Genomic DNA, 24,859 nt, shown 5'->3' on the forward strand with positions numbered 1-24,859 from the left:
AAATGAGGTGGAAAAAGGGTATTAAAACTGAAATTGAATCTTATACCAACCATCATCATTATCATCATGTCGTAACCGAAAACTCACCACTCCTTTCCGTAGAAAGCGGTCTGCTGTTGTTTGACTTATTTTTTTCGACATTTAACTAAATCCACGCACGCACTGTAATAGGTTTGCTTTCCTTTGCGCGGGATGAATTTTGGAATTGGGGTAGTTTACCCGGGGCTGTGTCATGTACAGTACAAAACGACATGAAGAATGGACGGGTGGCAATTGTGAATGGGACAGTCGGAAGTCTTTAAGAAGAAAAACGAGTTTCGACGAGTCGTGCAAAGAAGCTTTAGGGTGCGAGGATGGAACGGTAGGAAAACAAATGGTTGTCGGAGATCGCTGTAAAGCATCACACCTTTTCGTGAAGTGTTGGTGGTAACAATTGTAACAATTGTGCAATGAAATGGAAACCGAAGCCGGAAGTGAGCAGTTTCAGTGTTTATTGTAAATTGGAACATTGTAGGTGCTTTAACGCGTTCTGCTGTAGATGTGAAATTTTATCTTCCTCGTTCAAGAGATTAAAACCTATCTGTAGAGAGAGGTCAGAACAGAATCTGTGGCGAGACCATATACTGCGCCATCTCGTAGGTTGTGACTAGGAATTAAATTCCATCTCCCATGCCCTCTTGTACGCTTAAACGCCAAATCAGGGTGGGAGACCTTCTTCGAAATTGCGACTTACGACAACTGAGCAGAACTCCGTCTGCTTCTCCTCCCGCAAGATGATAGACACTGACATCCAGAGAAACACACAGCCCTCAGACTTGGTCCAGCTTGGCGTACAAATCTTAAAGGTGATCCATCGTACGATTCGTTGAGGTTTTGCACATTATGGAAATCGCTCGAGTCCGCCCAACATTTGCTCATTCACCATTCAAAAGCTTTTTCACCCGTGCCATATCCAACCCCCTCCCCGGGGGACCAACCCTTCGCGATCTGTAACGATCCGTTCGACTCACTCTCTACGGACGACAAAGGGTAATTGTTTCTGCACGTTCACGTGGTTCGCTGTATGTATGCGTTACTTTTCTAGCTTTCTTGTTTGTCTTGTTCACCGTCGCCCCCCATTAGATCCGATTGGTAGAACATCAAAACACTGACGGATGGAACGGCTAGATTTATTCATCTTCAGCCCTCCAACCCTCGTTGCATGGCTCACCCCGTTACGATCACCACCCCCGGTCGAATCGTTTAAGGTTGAGGGACATGAAAATGCGATCGCGCAAAGGTTCATCAACATCTATTGCCTCGTGAGCGTGCTCGTGCCATTGCAAATTCCACGATCGCGAACGTGTCTCGTACTAGTTCGTGAAAAGTGGTTTTAGATGACAAGAATGGTTCGAGAAAAGGTTCAGTTGCGATGGGGGAAGGAGCAAGGTGTGAACCATTTAGGTGTGAAATATTACCGATCTATGCTAATTGCGCTGCGTGCGTGTGCGCTGTCAGCACGTGCGTAGGATTGCATTAAATGAAGCCGCTTAGCTCTCCTTCATGAATGACCGATGAGGGTGATCGTGTGGTTTTAGGGAGATGTATAAAAAAGTGCGTAAAATCGTAACTCTTAACGTAAACGCATTGCAACATTCATTGCAGTCGTGTACAGTCACCTTAAGCGTTGTCGGAATTTGTATGTCGGAAGCAGAAAACATTCATACACCACATTGCATACCTTCTGGCGTATTTCTCGCGCCAGAAAGTACGCAATGTGGTGTATGTATGTAGGAAGAATGGTCGTACAGAACTCAAGCAGCTATCGCTGCAAATATTTTTTAACTACAAAATAAACGTAAACTGTATCCTAATAATCGAGATCTTCTACAATAATACAGCAAGTATTTGATTTAATTTCCATATTTTTATTTCATCATTTCATGTAAACGCTACGTTTGGGAACATTATTTAGTCGCACATTAGTATATACAGGAGTAAAGAGTTTTCCCTCCCTGCTGTTTGCTATAGAATTTCTTTGTTCGTAACACTTCACATACACCATCAAAACCACGGCCGGACCGTGGTAAATGTGGCCATTTTCTTTTCCATTCCTGTGGCACACCTAACAGCTTTTCCTCGTCGAAACGCTCGTAAGCATGCCTTGTATCTAATATTATTTTAGTTCCTTGTATTCCGAGACGATATCAGTGAATTTGAACAAACTTTTTTGTCAAAGGAGATAAACAAAATCCTATCGCGGAAAAGAAACACCTATGCATGCGAGAGTACAATATTACTTCCAACCTTCGTTAGTGCACGAAAGCTTCACCTTAAGACAACCACGGATTGTCTCCTCTTTTATCGCCTTTTACTTGTCTTCTCCAATCGTCTTTTCTTCAAATCCGTTCCTAGTCTTCATCAGCTTATGAGTTAATTTTTAAACGTGACTCTTTTGGTATATGGATCTGCCTAGCTCGCTAGTCTTTCCCATTTATATGTTTCCTACACGAAACACCGCTCCTATCCGTTCACCTTCTATCGTGAAATCATCCCATCCTCGGCCCCCTGGTTCGTTCATGCCCGACCCATCGGTTTGAACGCTAATTCACCGCACCGAACTAATTGGCAAACGAATCACTGACTTGTTTTAGCGGTTGAGAAGTTACGTTTTCAACCCCAGGAATTATGAACACGGCTAATCTTCACGCCTGATACTACTAGACGGGTCGCGAGGGTGCTTTCCGGTTCGGGGGCGGTGGTGGCGGTGCTCGCATACGGGACGAGGCGGACGAGGAGAGCGTCGTCGTAGAGGATCCTCCCGATTCGTTCTGGTTGGGTCCACCACCTGGCGTTAGGTTGCCACCGCTGCCGGGTCCCGCACCGCCAATACTGTTCGTGGACGATTGTAGCTGATGATGGGCGGACAGTAGCAGGTGCTGCTGTTGCTGCTGGTGCAGTAGCCGATTGCTGTTGTTGGTGGTGGACGAATCGTCCTCGTCGAGATCATCGTCCGAGGACACGGAGTTCGCGTCCGAGTTGGACGGTGTGGGCGAGGGCGGTGACAGTGTTTCCTGCTCCTGCAGCATCGTGCGGAACTCTTGGATGGATTCGTTCAGGGCCCACAGTTGCGACAGCAAGGACAGATCGAGTTGCCGTAGACCGTACTAAGGAGAGGGAAAGAGCAAAAGAGCAGAAAGAAGACGATCGATTAGAGAGTGCATAGAGAAGACACCATTTGGCTGAAAATAGATCATTTTGCGAAGCAGCAAAATTGAAGCCCATCCACGAGTCAATGTCAGATCGATTTCACCACCTATTCCGTATGGGTCCAACAAGAAAAGAGAACCAATTCCAAAAAAAAAAACAGACCAAATTATCAACTCCTCTCCACTGCCAAATTATCCTCTCCACTGTCACTCATCATTAAACACTCCGGGGGCACCCATTAAATGGATCATTTGTGCCATCTTCGACCCATTCGGCGTGAAGGGTGAAGACGCGACCTGAAACCTTCCCTTGCACCTTTATTAGCACACAGCATCACCCCTTCGTTTTTGGGTCACACCAGCTTCGCTTACTCAAAAAAAGAGCCCCATTTGGGGTGTCAAAAAATTGTTAGGTACTGAGCGTGCGTCCGATTCACACTTTGCGGTCACTAGGGGCCAGCGCCGGGCCCAACGATCTAAACCGACCATTACAACCCATTAAAAGGTGTGCGCCGTCGGTGGCGCTTGCGTACTTGAGCTGACACCATTTTGCTGGTGCGTCATGGACTCGCAAACCACCCTTGTTTTGTGGGGACTGTGGGACACCTGCACCAAACCGACAGACACCTCTTGCTCGCTTGGGTCCCCATCAGCGGTAAACTGCACCTGACAGCTACCGGCAGCTCAAATGCGATATCGCGATTGAAATCCCACTCACCCTCGTGGTACTCTTCCTCCTCCTTCTCCTCCTTCTCCTTCTTGTCTCTGCGGGTCACTTTTTGCTGCTGAATAATCGGTTTTTATTTGCCTTCCCTATCGGTTCGTTTTCTTTCTATCTGTTTCAATTGCAATATTTTTTGCCATGCTTTGCTCCAATATTATAATTATAGAACATGCAACCGTTTTGCCTGCAGAGAAGGGAAGCCCTCGAAAAAAAAACACTGGAAAGATCTGCTGAGCTCCTGAGGAAAGGCTCGGCCTGCCACCAGTTGATCTTGAGAGCGAGCGTGTGTCTGTTTGATTTGCAGCAGTGAAAGCTATATTTCTTCACCGGTTGGACAGTTAACAGTGGATCGCACTCTTCCAGATCCACAGCAGGAAACCGTCGTATATCAGGAAATGCTATTTTACACGATTTGCTTGTGATTTTAAATGGCCATCGGAATGTTTTGACACATTTGGAAGGTTTACTAAGCTAATCTGTGCTATTAATATTGCGAAGAATCAATGTTTCTATTCAGATAGAATCTGTTTCATTCAAATCTATTCCAATTGGGTGGTGCTAACATTAGAATTCCATAGCTCTTAACTATTGCGCTTGAATGTATACTTCAAAAGGACAAAATAGACATTTTAACACTTAAACTACTACCGTACTAGTCATTTTGACTGGAATACTTCACTTTCATCACATGAATGTTTGAGGTAAAATAACTTTAGCATGATTGATGTATAACTTTTACATATCTTTTCTTTATCATGAACTCAAAAACGTATTGAAGCAAGCTCTGAAGTTGTTTGTAAAGTGACCATCAATTACACACGCTTAACACGCTTGATAATTATAATGTAAAATAAGTTCGAATCGAATTGTATAGGGGGACACTTTCAGAAAGCATTTTAAAGCCTGTTTAGTATGCAAATGTGTTTAAAAACTATCGTTACGCTGAGAAAATAAAACATCGTTAAATTGATGCAACTCCATTACCTTCCGGATATCCCGATCATTTGCTCTTTTACACCGTAAAGGAAACAATTATTAATGCATTTCTAAACACGTCAAACCAACCAGCTACACTAATCGATATTGCTAAAACCAGCTGATATAGCTTAGGATCCTAGGCAGCTTACATAACGACCGCAACGATCAACGGCCGATGCGTAATGCATCCGCTGTTTGCATACGGGGGGATTAGCTCCGGTGCACGTCGGGTTTATTGGTGTAATTGGACGTACTGCAGGGGATCACCAACACGTGATCGCGATACAATTACTCACCGATAAACACGATAATTGTGCATGATTCATGGCAACTCGCACAACTATCATCCACGAAAAAGAATGTTTCATCATTTATTTTTAGCACTACTTCGCTTTCCTTAGACGTCGAAAAGAATTTTTCCCCAACAGCGTCATCTTTACGGCGATTGAACATGACCATCGGGCTAACTGTACAACATATTTTCCCTCTGGCGTTCCTAATTGTGCATCGTAAAAAAAATCTCCCCATCGAACGACATTCTTCCGATGCATCGATGAGTTAATGGGTGCCTCGCTGCGATCTTCACCGTCGCAAAAGCATAATTATGCAATCGCACCAAACCCACCCCGCCCTCAAGGCCACAACATTATCACACTGCTGCAAAACGGTAGTTGTTCTTGGCGGCAGTAACAAGTTCGTTCTGGTGCCCGTTCTTCGCCGCTACACTTTCATTTGTATCGCGAGCACGCAACCGACCGGAGACCAAGAGTGTGTTTAGCATAAAATCACCACCACCCGATCCGATCCACAGGATCGATCAACCGTTTCATCCAGCCCATGTTGCCACCGTAAAGCGTACGTTGACCTTGCCGCAATGGGAAGAAGTACGCGCGGCAACATACAACATTATACTCTCTTTTATTGCTGTTCTCGTTGCTGTCCGATCGCGGAACAGAGGGCATGAGGGAAGCTAACGGTATCGCCCGCTACCAGAACCGATGAGGCTCGACCGTGGCTGACCACCATTAAAACGGAATCGCGTCGCACACCCGCCAGGAATGATGATGAGCCTTCGCCGGCCGACAGTTCCCTGCGTTCTGCAGCATATATGCAATGAAAGCAAACATGAAGCAATGAGAGTAGTGCCCACCCTACCGCTCCCGCACACTTTCGTCCTTTCGTTTTCCGCACCATGATTTAAATGGTGGCGGCAACAGTAGCATAAACGATTGCAAATGCTGAGAAAATGAGGAACGAACGGGGTGAGAGAAACGGGAGAAGAAAAAAACAGAACCGCAATATTGCGTAAGCTCGCGCACAAGTGTACCAAATTTAATCGTACCCTTCCCCCGAAAACGTGGTGTAGATGTGTGGAGAGATGGATAGAGAAGAGGCTGATAATCATGCACAGAACGTACTTTCCATTCCACCCATCCATCCACACATCGAAAATTAGCAAAAAGATGCCAAACGATGTGGGGCTAGGCTGAAGCAGAGGGAAAAAGGAGTTGGGAGGGTTGGGAGGAAAAATTGCTACTCCGCCCGGAAAATTAAAAGCGATTTTCAACACATACAAAAAGCGAGTAAAGATCATTTGATTAATGGTTATGTTTCTTTACGATCATTCGCAGGCTCTTTGCCTTTCTACTGTGCATATATCCCCCCACCGGCCCTCTCTCGATTACGGTAATATTCGATCTAATGGCTTTCAATTTCAAATTTATTATCAAATTATTCTACAAATGAAATAAAAATGGTGCTTGTAGCAGCATTTAGGTATTCTTTTCTAACATAATAACGCGAAGAAGAAAATACAATTTCTACGCTTTTCATATGTTAATTATAAAGTTCCCCTAAATGTATGCAATTCGCTGTACAAAGGCACTCTTTTATATCATCTGACTCATTTAAATGTTAATATTAATCGTTTAGATGGTAATGTAGCTTAGAAATTCAGCTGAGCGTTACGAAACTTACTATAAATACCCCTAATGCCCAGAGATTTACATTGCAACCACTACGATCATGATTGCTCGCTCACTCAAAGATACTTTACTTAAGGTAAATATTACGATAACCTCAAACCAAATTATGCCACCTGAACAGCGCAAACACAACGACTCTTCGTTTCCATTTTCTTTACCTTCCTCCATCCTCCCTTCTCTGCACATTCACCCCTCGTAACGCTGTTCAATGTGAGCTGAGCTACAGTGGCGTACACATCTCGCAGCAGTCGGACCTAACGGCTTCAAGGTCAATGCCGCGAAAATGATTCATTAATTTTGAGGCAGTTTGCGAGAGTTCCGATGCGAAAGGTAGCAGTGGAATCGAACCAAACAAGATGAGATGCTCGTTGCGTACGCGAAAACCGTGCCTGACATGATGGATGGATCTGGCTTCCTTGCACCAGTGTGCAATCTTTGCGCGCGAAAGAAAAATGTTTCCACTTCCGCTCCGAAGATGACCTCGCGCAAAGAAGAGCCTTTCACGGACACAAACCACGAAGAACTCTAACCCGATGGGTTTTGGGGAGAAATTCCTCTGAAATGGAATCTTTTTATACGGAAAAGTGTGCATTAGAGAAGCTACCGGCCAACAAATCAAAGGTGACGCAATCGATGGAGCTTCCATAATGTGAATGGTGAGTTATTAGTGAATAATTGTGCCGTTTAATCGACTGCGTCTCGGTTTGTTCTCCTCTTCTGATCAACCCCCCTCTACAACTTGGACGACGACCTCGGCACAAACGGAAGGAGAGCTTTTGCCTGTCAGTCACAGCCGTAATTCATCATCCATCAGCAGCAACAAAAAAGCCACAACTCCAAATTGCTCAAATTGCTAGAATATTTATAACGTGCGCCTCACCTGGCATCAGGCCGCTGAGAAGATTCTGACTTTCAGCAACAACTTAGCAGTCAAGGAGACGGATATTTCTCCCCGCGAACGGTGCTGTGTGGGAGTTACGCATTTCACAAAGGTGTCTGCAGAAAACGCTGCCCACGCTACAGCGTTGTCCGCCCAGAAGGACGCAACCACGGATCGAGGTCACCGGAACGGAGAGGACAACAGATCGTTAACACTAACGTTGCTATTATTTTCCATTTTTCAACATCTTTCATCTGCAAAGCTTCAATCAATGCCCGTGAACTATCGGTTTCACCGTTTGGAGGGGAGCAGCAACTTTGTTTCAGAATGGAACTCCAAAAGGGACGAGTAAACGAAGAAGAGCAACAGCTTGTCAGGGGCATCTGCGTACCCTGTACACGTACGCTAAATGGCGATTTCATCGACAATTAGCCGGCCATTTAAAGCGCTATGACCTCCAGTGGTGTACAGAGACAAAATGGCAGATCATGCTTTTCGATCATGAATGGTGCATGGAAATGAGACGAAAACTCGATCGGACAACTATTATTGGAGCGTCTCTTTTATTTCCATTTCTAACCAAGGTCCCCCCAACCAATGTTCTCCATAAGAAGAGATATATGATTTGCGTAATAACAGCCTTTTAGCGGCTTTTAAGAAGAGTACTTGGCGAGGGTTACCTTCAGCTATTCTCTTGTATTGTATTAAAAAAACTAATTGAATTCAAGAAAATGCTGACATTTGGGACATACTGCTTCACCAACCAATTCCCCCAGCCCACAGCATATGACTCACTCACAAGAGAAAGCCCCTCGATTAATTAGAACGAAACTAGCAGAAAATGGCATTTCAGGCTGATGAAGCATTTGCATCTCATTCTACACGCATCCCAAAATAGTACATCATCACCATCACCTTTTGGGCGACTTTATTTTAGACGACAGGCGCCAAGATGCACCGAAAGTTCATCGCTCCCATTCCTCCCAATTCGCGATTGCCACTGCGTGTGTGAAGTTGTCGCCTCTATTTTCGGCAAAACAAGGATATCGATCGCGCGATGATAAAACATGGGCCGGCACACGTACGCACGGTTTCTTCCTGCCATTAGTTACGCTTGCCGAATTTCACCAACCCGACAACGGTGGTGAATGGTGACATTACCATTTTATTTCTTCACACAATCCACAGATGCTAATCGGTGTCTTTCTCCATCGCCGACCCATACAGGAGCCATGCCGGACCAATCGACCCCGAAAAATTGTTTTCGCCCGGGTGACAGCCGCCAGTTTGGTTTTTGGGGGAGAACCGCAGCAAGCCTAATTAGGTTAGTGTCGAGTTAGCGCGCGTTTTCATAACGTGGTGTGTACATACGCCCCGGGTATGGGTGAGGTTTGGTTTGGTAATCTCGCCAGTGCTTCCATTTCTGACATGTCGCTTCTCCTAATTTGCCACCATTCGATCGCACACAGCCGAAAATAAGGCTCGATCGAAAACGCGATTAGCATCCGTTTTTTCGCTGCGGAGGTCGAACACTGGCCGAACGAGATCTTGCCTTGGGAGCTTTTGCTGAACAATACTTGGGGGGAGGGGGGGGGGGGGCTCATTTGTGGAGATCTTACGACATTTTTCCTTTCGAGTTGGTTTTAATCTTTAAATTTTAGGTAGCAAGAGGCAATTAAAGCAAACGCGATGCTTAAACATCCCAAGCATGAAGTGGAGAAGCATAAAGTTCTATTTGAAGAATATTCCATGAAGCCCTCGATCAATGACGACGCCACCAAATCGTGATCGCACACCCAAAACTTTATGGCGCCTATTAAAATGACATACGAAACGGGATTCGTGTAAAATAAACGTCACTTAAATTCACGACCGTTCGTTTAGACATCCGACGTTAAAGATCCAGCCGCACACCAGAGGATCGAGTATCATAAATTCATTTCCAACTCTAAGCACGTCCCACGGCACCATCTTAACGTTAGTAAAAATAGCTTACCGACATAACCACCCAACGAGAACTGTATCGGTGTTCCAATTCTACGATGCTGGAAGGAGGATTGGGGTTGCCCTTATGTTGATAGAAAATCATAACACACACCAACCGACATAGCGCCAACCACACACACACACACGCCCCCCCTAAAACGTCACTCACGCTCGTGCATGGGGAGGAATTTTTAGAATGGCGTTTTCCTTGCCGCACCTCTTTCTAATCGGGAAGGAGTTGAACGTCGCCGGGTGGCTAGTAATAGTAGGTCGTCACCAATAGAAATGGCATATCGCCACCGCCGTCGCCGTCGTTGTGTATTTATTTTCTTTCTAAAACACCCAGAGCAGACACAACCGGTTGTGTGAGAAGTCAAATGGAACGGTAATTATAAAGTTTCTAAAGAGCCATGAAGGTGTTTCGCTTGGTGGAGGAGTGCTGGAATGCATACAGCAAATGTTGCACCCCGCAACAACAACGCATTTCCCGTTCCAGTGCATTTAAATTGAAAGTGACATCGAATGCTTGGGGGAAAAAAGGGAAAGTTCTAAATTGTTTTCAAATGCTCTTAATTAAACAAAATTTGTTTCAACAGTAGGTTCAACAATTAGACCAGACATGCAACGCATCCACCCGCTAGTAGACGAAAGCCCGATCTGTGATCCTCTACAAAAGCAAATTTCCCATCCCAAATGACGCATCGTGCAACACATTTATTCGCATAGCGTACACACCTCAAGCTATTGCACTATTCCACTCGCATCATTAATGTGATCGGCAAAACCCAACACCGACCGCATGTCACATTGTTCACCTCAACCTTGAGACCGACTCTGCCGATATCCGCTTTCTGCCCGCGGGACAGGGGAAAAAACATAGACACCGGGATTGGACTCGATTTGACTCATGCAACCTCATCATCATTGCATTGGCACCGTTATTAATTTCTCCAGGCACGTATAGAACCACCAACCGAGCTCCCCGGTCCTCTTCAGCGGTGCAGAACAAAACACGAACGCCACACCACCGCAAAACTCGGCGTCGGTCGAATGAATGTCGAGCATGATTAGCATACATTTGAATGGATAATTTTCTCTCCATCCTTCGCACACGTTTGTGCTGAACATCTAAGCTGTGTCGGTTCAATAGTGTGCTAATAGTATCACAACCTGCACATCACTGGTCGTTGAAACGACATACCAGCTCGATGTCCAGAACTGAACGCACCGTTATGGTGAAGCCCCGGGCACGGCACGCACTGTCAATTAGCAGTACTAAACGAACGAATCATCAATCAGACTGATATGAAACCTTTCCCTCTCTTTATTCGCTCTTATAACCTCATCATCAGCAGCCTTCTAATGGTAGTGCTTCTTTACCGCCATTCGGAACTGAAAAGATCTCAACCTTGGAACAGGAAAACAAGAAGCTTCAATTGAACAGTGGCATCCGCCAGCGACACTTAAACACTTCTTCTGCTTTCTACGCGCGATAACTTTCACTTGGCATTGATCGACAGCGGTCGTGCCAGGGGAGGGGACACTCTACCGGAAGGGAAAACAGATTGAAACATAATCCATAACCATTTCCACAATGCTCAATATCTGGTGACGTATGGAAGCCATAATAAAGCGGCAATCAAATCCTCCCGCCGGATCGTGATCATGCGCGAAGCAGTATAACACTCTTTTTATGGCATCGTTGCAACCCGGTCGAGAAAGAGGATCTCTCGTCCATATCTGTATCTCTGAATGTTTTAATTCAATAAACACTTCAGACGCAGTCTCGCACCACTATTCTCACATAACCAAACGTGGCCCTTACATCCAATTTTCCACACAGCGGCCTATTTGTTCGTGTTTAATTAACATGATGTGCTGGAATTTCTCGCTACCACCAAGTCATCCTAATTGCCAGCGGAATGTCTACCATCAGCTTATTATGTTTACGGGGGTCTCCCGCATCAAAATTCTGCATCGTCTCCCACTCAAACGGCGAGATGTCCAACCGCCCTGCTGATGATCGTGGGATTACAACAGCATGTCTAGACCACTATCAAGTGCACACAGAAGAACGGATGCATGTTAACAGCTGCGAGACACGATCTTCCGTTCTTCCCCTACTTAACTCGAGCTAATAGGATACGATTAAGAACACCGTGTGGGGTGGCGGTATTATCCTTCTGGTCGCAAGATTACCGGCCTATCGTTTATAGAATCCGCAGTGCCTATCATGTCGCGACGATGCTTTCCAGAACTCCTCCCGTATCTCTTCCCGAACTCGTTTGTCACTCGCAAAGTGACTGTCACGGTGTTCAGAACCCATCATCAATTTTCTGCCGACCAGTGGGGAAATGTTGCCAAGCAACGAACAAGAGATGAGTCCATACATCAACGTGATCGTCGTTAGTATAATGGAAATTTGATTGGAGATCCACGAACTGCCACGCTCAGACATAATCAGTATGTTTAGTAAGAGACCAGCTGCTATCGGGCGGACATTAATGATCCACTATTAAACTGTGATTACTTTGAGCTGTGCTGGAGATAGCCTTTAAGAGCAGTACGACGATCTGCTTCGGGGAAATAAATTATGAACAAGAACATGATCTTGCCAAAACCGATTGGATGAAATATTACGACCATCCATACTTATGAGTTTATACCCTGTTTTCTTAATGATCACAATTATGTTACCCATTACAGAGGTACAGCAATGTATCGTTTCTATTTTTGAAAGATATTAACCTCCACGCTATACACGCTATTTCCCACGCACTTTACGACCCAGCACCACCCTCACGCTTTCCTTCGCAATCGTTCGATCATTCCACAATAAATCATTTTGTCATCCACCAACATCGCCCCACAACCGGAAATTGTTCGTAAGTATCAATAAATGCAACCGACCCATAAACAACCATAAAACAGTTCAATGAGCCATTTCGGAATCCACAACACCAACCACACAAGCGTGTCCAGTGAGGGGTAGTATGGAAAGGGAGGTGTTCACAGCGCCACCGTTTAGAGCTCGCTTTTCCAGTTTGATAATTTTTTTTAGTGTAACGCAGGTTATTAGCCTCCCGCTCCTACACAAATTTCGTACAAGCTGGAACTTCAAAACAATCGAACTGATCGATAATATCGAGGAGACCCATGCGGTCATGCTGCATTACAAGCCATACGCACTTAAGGGGTGTGTACCGTGTGTCACGACATCTCCCACAATGTCCATAGGCAGGTTGATGCCGCCTGCTGCAAAAGGTCTGAAGAGGCTTCAGATACTCCAAAAACAAAGGGAAAATGATGATAGGCAACAATTGCTTGCAGACCCTTATGCAACCTTATGCTCGAGGTCGAGACATGTGCGTTTGCCTACCTGCCTACATCCCCAATACAGTACCACTAATGGAGACCTCCGAAGCTCACTATTTCTATCGCTTCTACCGTAGCTTCTACCGCAGCCCGAAATGGTTCGCGTGCTAAGCCTGATGGAACGGGCCGGTGTCTTCACCGCCCGTGTTCAGTGGGGCCTATGAGCTAATGTGAGGCTTTGCGAAGGGTGACGGCCTGCAATCATAACACGTCATAAATTTTCCACCATGCGTTTGGCATTGAAGGAGTTGCAGCTTTGGTGAATTGGTTTTGAATTGGGAGTTTTCGTTTTGAATAACATGATTTAAATGCGGAATGCTAGTGTCATATTAGACATCTAAGTTTTCATGCGAAATTTCTAAGCATCTCCGTTTTTACAAGCCATTTACAAATAACTGAAACATAGTTTTATTCATCTAGCATACTTTTAAGATATTCCTACGAGACATCTAAGATATTCAATATTCTTAAATTTCTAGTGATGTCAAACATAAAACCACACAGTTTGTTATTACTCTAGCTCCTCTAACCTTTAAAACATACTCCAGGACCTAATATCAGTTCTCTATATAAGTTTTACTAACTTATCACAGATAACTCCCACTTACGAACTCCCCATAATAAGAAATGCTGTGACAAACAAAACATTACAAAATTACGAAAAAGATACGGTTGAAAAACAGTTCCTAGTGCTGCTCAATATCTGTTCCATCCTTCGACCTCGTTGTCTGTTTGCAAACGCATCACAAACAAAACTGACCCGAGATCAAACTCCAATCGGTTTGTGAATGTTTAATTAACGTAACGGTATCCTCGTGGGTCACTTTTTTCCCACCGATAGCGACACTGGGACCAGCAAGAAAACACAGCCCGATATACACGTACCGCGGAGCGAAATGAAACGGAACGGAAAACAAAATTAAACGCACCAAAAGCACCCGATTCCAAACCGTGTGCCGTCATTTTGTTTACATAACGCAAAGCAAATTGAAATTGAACCAGCGGGGAGAAATGAAGAAAAAAAAACACCTTTCGGTACCCTTCTTCGAAACTACATCACAGACGGTCACAGACGAAACAAAAGGTATGCAAATACGGTTCCAAATGTCCGCCCCGGGAGAACGCAAAACCCTACAAACACTGAAGGTACCCTCTTTTTGGGGGGGAGTTTGGCAGGGTGACGATTTGGTGCGCTCGGACGCATGGACTTCATGGTCCAAGGTGGCCTTCTTTTATTTGGTTATTTTAGACCTTTTTTTTGCGCCGAGGTTCCATACCACCGGCAAACAGTTCACCTTCTCTTTGGAACCGAGCACACCGTACAAAACCTCTGACCGACTGAGATACGGCGCTAGGGTGGCTTAAAAATTGAGCCAATGATTATAAATGTTCAAAATCATTAGGCTATTACAATTATCCCATAAGCAGTGGGCATCCTACGCGGTGTGCTACCTCACCGTGCATTCCTAAACCTCTCACGATGGGGCTGGTTATTTAAGCAATAAAGTTTTGGTCTGGGGTCCTTTTACTTACTTTTCCACCTCATCATCTTCACGCACACAGACGTTAGGTCAGTCGGTAATTTTCGGCTCAAAATCATCTTACGCAGGAGAGAAAAATGTATGCTAAGAGGGAGCCATATCTAGCGCCAATGTCTGCGGTGGTAGTACCCAAACACGAACCGGCATTAAAGAGTAGAAACGATGCAAAATCAATTCGCTGCTTCAGTGGGCTATAGGCGTTGTTTTTCCTTCTTTCTTCATAATCGATAACCGATCGTTAAGGGTATAGATAGCGAGCATAATTGTGATTGTGAGTGGAGGGTGGAAGGCTAAATTCGTTAGCGAATAATCCCCATCGTGCAACATCCAACAAAACACAATTGCACCACCGTTGGATAACCGATACACACCGGCGGAGTGAGTTTTAACCTATTTTTCACACTCGTTTAAGACTTCTGGAAAGCTCATCCTAAACGCACCCAAAAAACTAACTTATATCGCACTGATTGCGTATATCATATCACCGAGAGGATGTTGCTTTGAATGTTCGCACTTGAATATGGGTGCCGAGTTTTAAAAAAAAGCATCGAGTTATGTCACTTTCGCCATTTCGATGACCAACCCCCCCGTTTGCCGGTTTATCGTTGCGCTCTAGAAGGCCTGACCATCTCCCCCACTTTTCTATGCGCCAATCGGTGGAGATTTGTAAGCCGTTGCATAGTTTCTGCATTGCCTTATACACATTTACAATTACCACCGGTTAGGCCGTGCTTAGCCAGGTGTAACATTTCCGCAAATCGGTACAGCCTATGTTGGGTGGCTTTAAGCGGATCTCTCCACGAAACATCTCCGACCGTAACGTACACAGCAGCAGTAAAGGCTACGGTTTTGTTTTTTGGTGAGTGACCCCCGACGTGTATCGACAATGCTTTAAGCGAACTGCAAATGGAAGTGGGGAAAACTTACATTAAATTAGCTTATTTCTCGCTTGATAAATATTACTTACGACATCATGCTTCCAACAAAGACTGTCAAACATCTCACGTGCCGGGGCAACACTCCATTTTACACATCTCCAGTAATCTTCGCCATGTTTATTCCTTTTTGGGGGGGGGGGAGATTCCGTGTCGCCTAGAGGGCACCACCATGCCTCGATAGTGCAATTTCATTTTTGACACACTTTTCAAAACCGTTCTCTCCGGAGGGATGAGAACACACACTCCACTCCACACACTCCATCTTTCAGTCGCGGCACCTACGGTGTTTGTGTGTGTATCCGATTACTTACACGTTTCCGGCTCGTTCAAATCAAAACCGCCAATCAAACAAAGAGCCCTTGAGGTTTTTCGTTTGCTGCACCGCGAAAAATTCACCTCGCTGCGGTCAGACGAGCGCTTCACAATAGGCGCACCATTACGCCTCTTTGCATTCTACTGCCGATTTGATCGACATCTTCCGTGCGGGACAAGCTTTTGCACGCATTTTGCTTCTTGCCAGCAAATCCTAGATCTCCGGGAGGAAAGCTGTACCAAGAAGCGGATTTCGCGATCGCAAACGCAATTGCAGCACAAGCAGCCTCGCGTTCGTTGTCGGTCGTCACTTTTGCGGTTACCAACGGCACATATAATTATGAAAAATAAATAAACCGATCCCGTAGACACCTTTGCGTTTTATTTTTCTGCGTCAGCAGTTCGGCCGGGTGTGGAAAAGCGGACAAAGCTACCATTGAGCTCGGTGCGTTTGCTTCGCCGTTCGGCTTTCCGGAGGAGGAGGGCTATACCAATGGGCGATGATATGCAATAAAATGGCCACAGGAGCCAAATACGACAGATCTGTTTGCCCTGGTTGCCACAGCAGAGAGTGAACGATAAATCAGGCTTGGGCCGTAACAAGTAGCAACGTTTACACCGGGGAGCAGGCGGCGGTGGTTTGCTTCCTTGATTTCATAGAAGGAAACGTTTCTCCACTTGCAAGCCAAAATGGAAAAACTGGCAACTGCCGGAAAATATCCACTCACACACGCACACACACACCAACTATCCTGAAGGCGGTAAAAACAATTAACTATGATTAATTGAGACAATTTGATTGCTATTTAGAGACCAACGTCACCACCCCACACCCGGACCAGGCTATATGTATGGTTCAACGTGATTTTGGACTCTACAGGGAGGAGGGGGTTTAGCTTTCGCCAACCAGAGATAGCATGCGATCTATTTATACCATCTGTGATCGATAAATAACGACGCATGCGGACGCTTCCTTCTTCCCTTGCAGCTAAATTATATCTTTTTCCCATTCTGACAGTCTAAACCCTCCTCCCAGGGCCCTTTATGCAAAGAAACTCCAAACGAGCACACCAAATCCAGCTTCCCTTGCGGTGACTTGATATGATCAGGTAGCACGGAACCGTCCAGTGCCCACAATCTGTCACTGTAAACGTAAATTTAATTAGAGAACGTAATGTGACAACTTCCGAAGGGGCAAGGAGCAATTGAAAAAGGTGTATCACATATTTCCACAAAACTTCATGTAATACCCGCCAGCGGCCAGCCAACCACTCATCTACGCGCGATAGAGATATGTTTGTGCGATAGACGAGATGGTTAGACCTCGGTGGACGTACACTACTTATACATGGGAGACACACTTACTACGCTTGCTACCGGTATTAACCGTCGACGGAACACGTACCAACCACGCACTCTGTTATCGGATAAAAAGAGGTTTTAATTGAAGTTGACACTTGTCTTGCACCTGTACGTGTACGGTGAGCAAGGTTTTATTTTCTGATGCTGCGCCAGAAACGAAATGAAAGTGAATTCGTCTTGCAGGTAACAGATTAAGGCTACATAGAGGTGCGTGAGTGACGATCAGTGGGCGCAATGAGATATGCAATCTTTAATTTGGAAATTGAAAACCAATTAGGTCCAATTATTTAAATGATGAAGTGACGTATTTTGGTCCCCCAATAAAAGATGGTAAAGCTCTTTCAGGCTTCGACTTACATTATAAAATTTGAGGTGTAATTAGTCGAATAGTTCATTCGATAATGTACAATATTCTAGATCATACCCGTCATATGCAGGCTTTAAAGTTGGGCATTCAGCTATTTAAGTCATAGACATCCAGCATTGGTTGGCCAAGACCAAGAAAATCAATTGCAGAAGCTCTCGTGAATCTTCTCTCGTCCATTATATATCCCTTAGCAGGAATTATTACTTGAGGTGATGAGAAATATTGAACGAACCTGCTGGAACGGTTCTGCCCCTTATTTAGAGTGAACCACATCTGGCTCAAACATTATCGCTCTTCAATTCTTTTCCTTTCGGAGTCCCATCATGAGTGATTCGCTTTATCCGAAACTCTATATAGACGACCAGAAATGGCTTTAAGATTTTGGGTTGTCCGGTGTCGTTCTAATGACATGACTTTCATCTGAGATGCCTAATGGATCTTCGCTACACAATCTGTAGGTTATCGTTCTTCAAACTTAATCCATTGAATATCGTCCACTCTCGCATGACTAGGAGATCTTCATCATCTTTGGACAGAGCCCATTTCTTGACCACTGGAACGATTTGCGCGATATCCCTAGCTTATGCAAATCATCCACTCTCCAACCGCTTAACCTGAGGTGACAGTTTTCACTGTCGCCGCAAAATTTTCACTCTCAGTGTACGGGCGAAGGAGGCAAAAAGGAAAAACGAGTGAAATGCACATCCCGTAGTCATCTGCACAGTGACAACACACACATACATGACGATGTTGTCGCGTCGAAGTCAATAAACTAATTAGCGTAATGGGCCATGCATGACTGCGGCAGCACATCAGCTGTCTGCGTACGCAAATACCCGACCGATAAACCGATGAATGTACCGGTGTACGAGCTGGTTTTTCTGCTTCAAATCCGAGACAGTTAGTTTGGCACAAACACACACACACACACGATGTACTCGAATCACGATTATGATCGGGACGATAATGTCCGCAATTAGTTTCCAGCGCGGTGTGCCTCACGTGAAGATCTGCGCACATTGCAGACCTAAGCATAACACGCCTTTCCAAGCATCAAACATAAACACTGGACACTCGTCCCGGGCCATAGAGCCGACTTAGCAGCTAGACGCACTTGTTTTCATTCAAGATTTACGAATGGAAACCGCAGAACCTTAATTACGCCCAGCAGCATTCGGTACCCGTTGGTCGTGTCTTCAGCACACCGTGAGGCAGATGAACCAAAAGCAAAGCCCTGCATCTCTATCGCCGAACTCACGCATGCATACAAAGCGTACGGCGCTTCAACACAATGGAAAGTAGCGTATGCCGAAGAAAAATTGTACACAAATCCTCACCCATCTGACAAATAAGCCTCGCGGCGGCTGAGATATTACCACCACGCGCAGTAATGCAATGTACCTGTTTTCGTTGCGCAATCGAAAACAAAGCGAACAAAAAAACAAGCACTAAGTTCAACCTAATCGTCTCATCAACAAGATACGCACCGCATCTGGCGTTTGCTACAAAGCCCGATTCGCGTGGTCTTACAAAATCATACGCAAAACGCTCAGCCCACCACCACCACCCGGCGAACATCGAACGTTCGCTAAAGGTGCACCATCTTCATCACATTCACAACCAGTTACGACCTCTCTAATGAAGCAATAAAAGCCATACCACATTAGTGTTCTACGAAGGGGGATGTGTTCCATTGTTTGCCGCTAGCCTTTGCCCCCTTCTTCGGAGCTGCTTTGTGGCTGAGTGCTTTTACTTTATTTTATTATATCGCTCCTACGCACGCTGCAACCCCGCGTGTGGCGTTTGCATTGGTGCATTCGGAGACTTAATGCACTGTCGTCGGAAATGGGACACCATATCTCCTTATCCGATTCAATCAAAACCTGCAAGGAACCCGAGTGCACTACGTGACTGTCAACTGTCATCGAAGATGATATGATTTCTCTCTCCCTGTCTCTCTGTCTGTCTTTCTCGGCTTTGGTTTTGCAATCAAAGTCAACATGGTCAGATCTGGTCGGTGTCACCACATTGTCGCGAAAAGGTCACCTGCCGGTAAGAAGCTACACACAGAAGGAAGGATTTTGCATTGATTCACCTGCCGCTACGATGAGATGACCATCGGATCAATCCAGCAAAAACCTGATCCGATGATGAAAGTACTTGGTGCTTGGTGCGATGTCGTTGTAAAAGTAACTACTCGTCGTCCACTGACGCGTTGCAACGCGCATTTAAATGCACCACGCTGTTTTATTTCGTTGTGTCCGAGCATGATTCTAGGTCGACCAATATCCGTGAGTAACTAACCCACCCCGTGAGTATGGTTTTTACAGCGCAGCACAGCACATGACATCATACGGCGTACAGATTTATTATGATTTAAGCACCGTTCAGTACAGTAGCAATATCAGCTCACTCTAACGAGATACAGCAAGGTGTAGAGTTTGCAAATCGTGCGCCAGACATGCGGTGGCAAGAATTGTGAAATACTATGCCTCAATTTCTATCAGACTCATACCCATCGGCACACAAAGGTCAGCATGGTAATCAATAACCGCGTCCACAAGCTCACACGCACGCATGTGCTAAACGATCCTCTAGCGTCGACGCATGCTTATTCACGATCATAAATCCTACGCTAGGCACACCGACACACAACACACCAACTCTAGGCCCATCCATCATTGGATACAATTTTCTGCTACATTTGCCAAATACTCACCCGGCTATCGATGTCGGAATGTTTGGCCATTAATCTTGTCGCCTGTAGCGCGTCTACTGGCGTCAACGGTTTAGCAACCTACACCACCAAAACCCGGAACACACGAACTGTCTCAAACCTGACTTTGCGGATTATGATGATGACTATCTTCCGCAATATGAGCAACCTGATGCACCAGAAAACCTGAGCAATTGAGTGCTTCTGCCAGCTGGGAGAACTATGCGTCATGATCAAGCATCCCCTGGGTATTTCTGGGTAATCTTCAGCTCGAAGTGCACCGTACACTCGACTCGACTATTACTGACCTAAATTCTACGAATCGGTCGGAATCATTTTTCATCAACAATCTTCCCTCCAATCCGACACAACACAACTTGCCATCCGAAACCGGGTATTCATCACAGTTGAAGGGTGATGCTTTAATGCACCACCAACGAAACCGAGAGTTTCCCAAGCTCATCACGACCCATGGTCACCAGCAGGTTCAAAATCAATCAGCGTTACACCGGCTGGTGGCCGCACCGAAAAGGGACGACTTTCATGAGTTTCCCTACGAAAACTGCCGACACCACCACCACCACCATCGTCGGCTGTTCGTTTGCAGAGCGACACGCGGCGTAATTAACAGTTTTCCATCAATTACGCCGCTATATGCACTCCGCACTCGTAACTTGTTCGTTGTGTTTGTGCGTTGGGCCAAACCTTCTCCCTCGCCACACAACTTAATTACCGTCCGCTCGTTTCATGTAAGACTGTTTTCCCTACCATCGCTCGGTGACTGTGTTTGTATTCGCCTTTTTTGCCTTTCGTTACTGATGAGGAGGGATGCTAATTGATAGCGACCAACTGATGGGCCCCGCGCTACGGTGACATAAACGCTACTGTTGCGAGTGAGTGTACTATAGAAATATCTAGCCTAGTCGTTAAGCGCACCAGATTTGCTCACCGATATTGTTCGCCGCTTTTCAACGCTTCATCCCGTTTGGATGGTTGACGATTTGCATGTCGCGTACACTCTCGAGTCTCGTCTAAGCTATTACATCATCAGGAAGGAATGAATCTACCATCGACAACGACAGTAAGATAACAACACAATTACGCTAGCACATTTAATGCTTACACAAGCTGATACGTTATGAGCTTGTGCTGCAGCCGTTCTATTCCGATCGCAACCTGCCTGAACTACTAATCATTAATCAACAGAAATGCCTTACTCATTCACTTAACATCCTCGTAACGCATTAGAGAAAAAACTAAATTGGAAAAAACCCCTCAATGCCATACATTTGCATACGATGAGTCAAGTCAGGTCATGTTGCAAACCTGGCCCTGAATTTTCTCCCCCGTGCGCAACCATTTTCCCTCCTTCCTAACAACCTGCTCTACAGCGAGAAAAACACAATGATCACCATACAAAGCGACCGTTTCCTTTCCCTTGAACTTTCTTCGTACCGACGGCTAGCTACACCTGCTGCAGGCTGGGTTTGCAACCCGTCGCATCTGCATTTAAATAAACCCTCCCCCTCCCATCCAGCAACAGTGGAACAAGTGCGATCTGCCCCGAACGTGTTGCCATCCGTGTTCGCGTTTGTTTCTAATCCGGTTTCGCGACCGCGCGATTTGTGTGTGCCATCAGGCGTTTATTATTATTTTGCACGCGCCAACAATCGTACCAAATCCTCCCATTTCTCCTGCAACCAACGATCTGCGAGGGTGGGTGCGCTGACATCATATCATTGTGGAGGAGGCCACTGTGCAGTAGTGAGCTTTTTTTTGTGTCCGCTCTCCAATTCTATGCCGTTTCTTTTTTTTTACTCTGTTTGTTCACGCTATGCTTTCGCGCGTCCGCAAACGGGTGAAAGTGTGTATGCATTTTGTGCAGTAGTTCCTTCCCTCCGGCATCAGAAGGATGGGGAGGTTTATTGGGTAAGGGTGGATTATTGCACTGGAACGCTCAGTTTCCAATGCCAAAGGAGACAAACGACACCTCGCGGTGGGGGATCGTTAGCGACAACAATCGAATCGCATTTTGCTGTGATCCATTTAATGGTACGATATTGATCGTTGCCGGCATTAAAACAACGCCGCCTGCCTGCAATCGATTGAACATGGTAGAAAATTAAGCGTCACAAACTAGTTTGCTATCCCCCCAAAACGCCGGGACGGTCTTGGAGAGGACATGACGATGTTGTAAAACACGGTACAACAAACATTTCAAAACGTACGCCATTAGCGCTGGGAGAGAATTGTGGCGTCCTGCTATCGATCCGGCACCGCTGATGATAGGATAATGATTTTATTGTTTCCACGCTTATCTCGCATCTCCTTATCGCATCCATCTAACAGGCTTTTGCGGAGTGCGCAAGAGTAGAAATGCGGAAGGAACACAATCATAAAACCATGACACCACACCGTCAAAGCGACGGGTCCTTACGGAAACGATCTTCGCCAGCACTGGCCCACCGTGGTGGTCGATCTGCACCAGATCACGAGTAGCAAACACCGGTGGCACCGTTCACGTTACACGGATAGATGGTTACGCAATGCGAACCAGATCTCCTCACGAGAACCAATTGCCGAGTGTTTCTCTTGATACTCCACAATTTCATGAATGCTTCCTTATTTGGTGCACCAAATAATGCCGAGTAATCCACCTTCTTTACGCAAACAAGCTTCCCTCCTTTGGTCCGCTCCACTAATTGCGTCTCCGAAAGTTTATATTCTAGTCGTTGGGGAATCGATTCGGTGTTACTTGACTGAAAAACATCGCTCACGTAACGATCCTTCGAAACGGGTCGAGCACATTCAGACGCGGTCGGCGGTACAAATACTCACCTGCAATTAAAAATACAGAAAGAAAAGAGAAAGAAAACCCGAATTACTTCATTATTCCACCAGGATGTAAAGATATCGGTTGCAACATTGTTGCGCAGAATTTATGTCCACTTCCAGTCGGATTGGCGGATGACAGATGCAAAACACGCTCCTGCCGGATAAAGGGAACCCACTGCAGGCCCAGGGAGAAAAATATATGGCGCATTTATTTTGCGACAAAACTAAACCAGACACGGTACACCAGTAAAAAAATTACTTGGCTGATATGGTTTGATGCCTTATCCACGCACGCACTCTCCCTTTAATCCATGTGCTAGGGAAACGTGATGACAGACGACGCGACCGTTTCCTTTCGAAAGTAAACAAGCACAGAAGCCGATGTTTCGGTAGAGTCCACTTTCCCAAAAAATTCAGTTTCACTCCAAAACCCCACGTACTGCCCAACCCCATTGGATGGGGGAACACCGCAATAGTCTGAAGACCCACATACAGCACATCTGCTTCGGTGCAACAGGCGTTACGCCCGCGCGTACCAAATTATAGCGAGAGACATGACGAGACACCACCGATCGACACATTGGCCACCGGTTAAACAAAAAGCAACCTCCCAACCCGACGCTTTTGCAACGACATTAGCTCACACCCGATCTGGGGCCACTCCGGAAAGCGACTCCACCGAAAGCTGTGCAATATAAATGGACGGGGCGCACTTCACCCCGGCAAGAAGCATGAGGGACTAGGAGACCTTATCGGAATGGAACGGTAGTCCGGTCCATGTACGCTTAATCTCGTCCACACTTCTTCAACCAGCGGGCGCGAGCGCGAGTGACCAACTTTTGTGCCCACCAGGGACCAACTAGTATGCATCACCTCGTCACCACCCTCCTTCAGCACCACAGTTCCCGCGCCAAAACGAAAGCGATCGCGCTAAGTTCAACTGCCTAACCGGACGTGTGAGTACGTGCGCAGCGTGCGAAAAAGTGGCCGCCATTTTGATTGCACCCGTAGCGATCGAGTGTTCGTTGCACTAAAGAATGGAACATTACGGTGACCGGTGCATGACAGACTTAAGAGTCTTTGTCGGGTTGGTTTGCTTCCACCAACCTTACGCGGTAAAGTTAAGGGAATTGCGTACATCAGATGACACTATTTGAGTGTCCTAATTCTTGATACAGCCCTCTATTCCTCGTTTACATGCTCGAGAGCATTTATTAAGCTGTGTAAGCACAAAACACAGGAGGACTTCTAAAGTATTCCAACTTTGTACTACAGAAAACTGTGTTCGCTTTAAGATTTTCAGACATTCAGATGAATGTCAAATGGGAGGACGGTTTAATTAAATTCATACAACGTAACCGCATTCCAAGTTCCAGTTTTTTCTTATTCAAACAGTTTAAAACCGCCTAAAACTCGCCTTAGATGCAATGTCCTTGACATCCTTGGACTAATCCACTCAACTTGAGCTCAAACTTTGTTTGTAATAAAAGGCAACAAAACAGAAAATCTTACTGAGCTATAGGCGGCACAACATTAAACGTGATAAATAACGATCATATGCTCAGTTAAAATACAAACTACACTGTGCATTACCTCCACCGCCAGTAAAGCCTCTCGTCAACTTCGTTGTGCAAAACTCCTTCACTCCATTGTGCCATAAAAATCAACAGTT

General features: G+C 45.6%; 1 protein-coding gene across 2 annotated transcripts in view; it reads right to left on the reverse strand.

The window, feature by feature from the left end:
* Nucleotides 1-1,896: 1,896 nt before the first annotated feature.
* Nucleotides 1,897-24,859, reverse strand: part of LOC128303901 (lateral signaling target protein 2 homolog) — a 46,548-nt gene continuing 23,585 nt past the window's right edge. For both annotated transcript variants that reach the window (XM_053040986.1, XM_053040985.1), the window contains exon 4: nucleotides 1,897-3,146. In XM_053040986.1, the coding sequence (XP_052896946.1) occupies nucleotides 2,700-3,146 (447 nt within the window). In that variant the 3' untranslated portion in view covers nucleotides 1,897-2,699. The remainder of the gene's footprint in view (nucleotides 3,147-24,859) is intronic.

This window comes from Anopheles moucheti, chromosome 3, assembly GCF_943734755.1.
Source record: "Anopheles moucheti chromosome 3, idAnoMoucSN_F20_07, whole genome shotgun sequence".
In the NCBI taxonomy this organism is placed as follows: domain Eukaryota; kingdom Metazoa; phylum Arthropoda; class Insecta; order Diptera; family Culicidae; genus Anopheles; species Anopheles moucheti.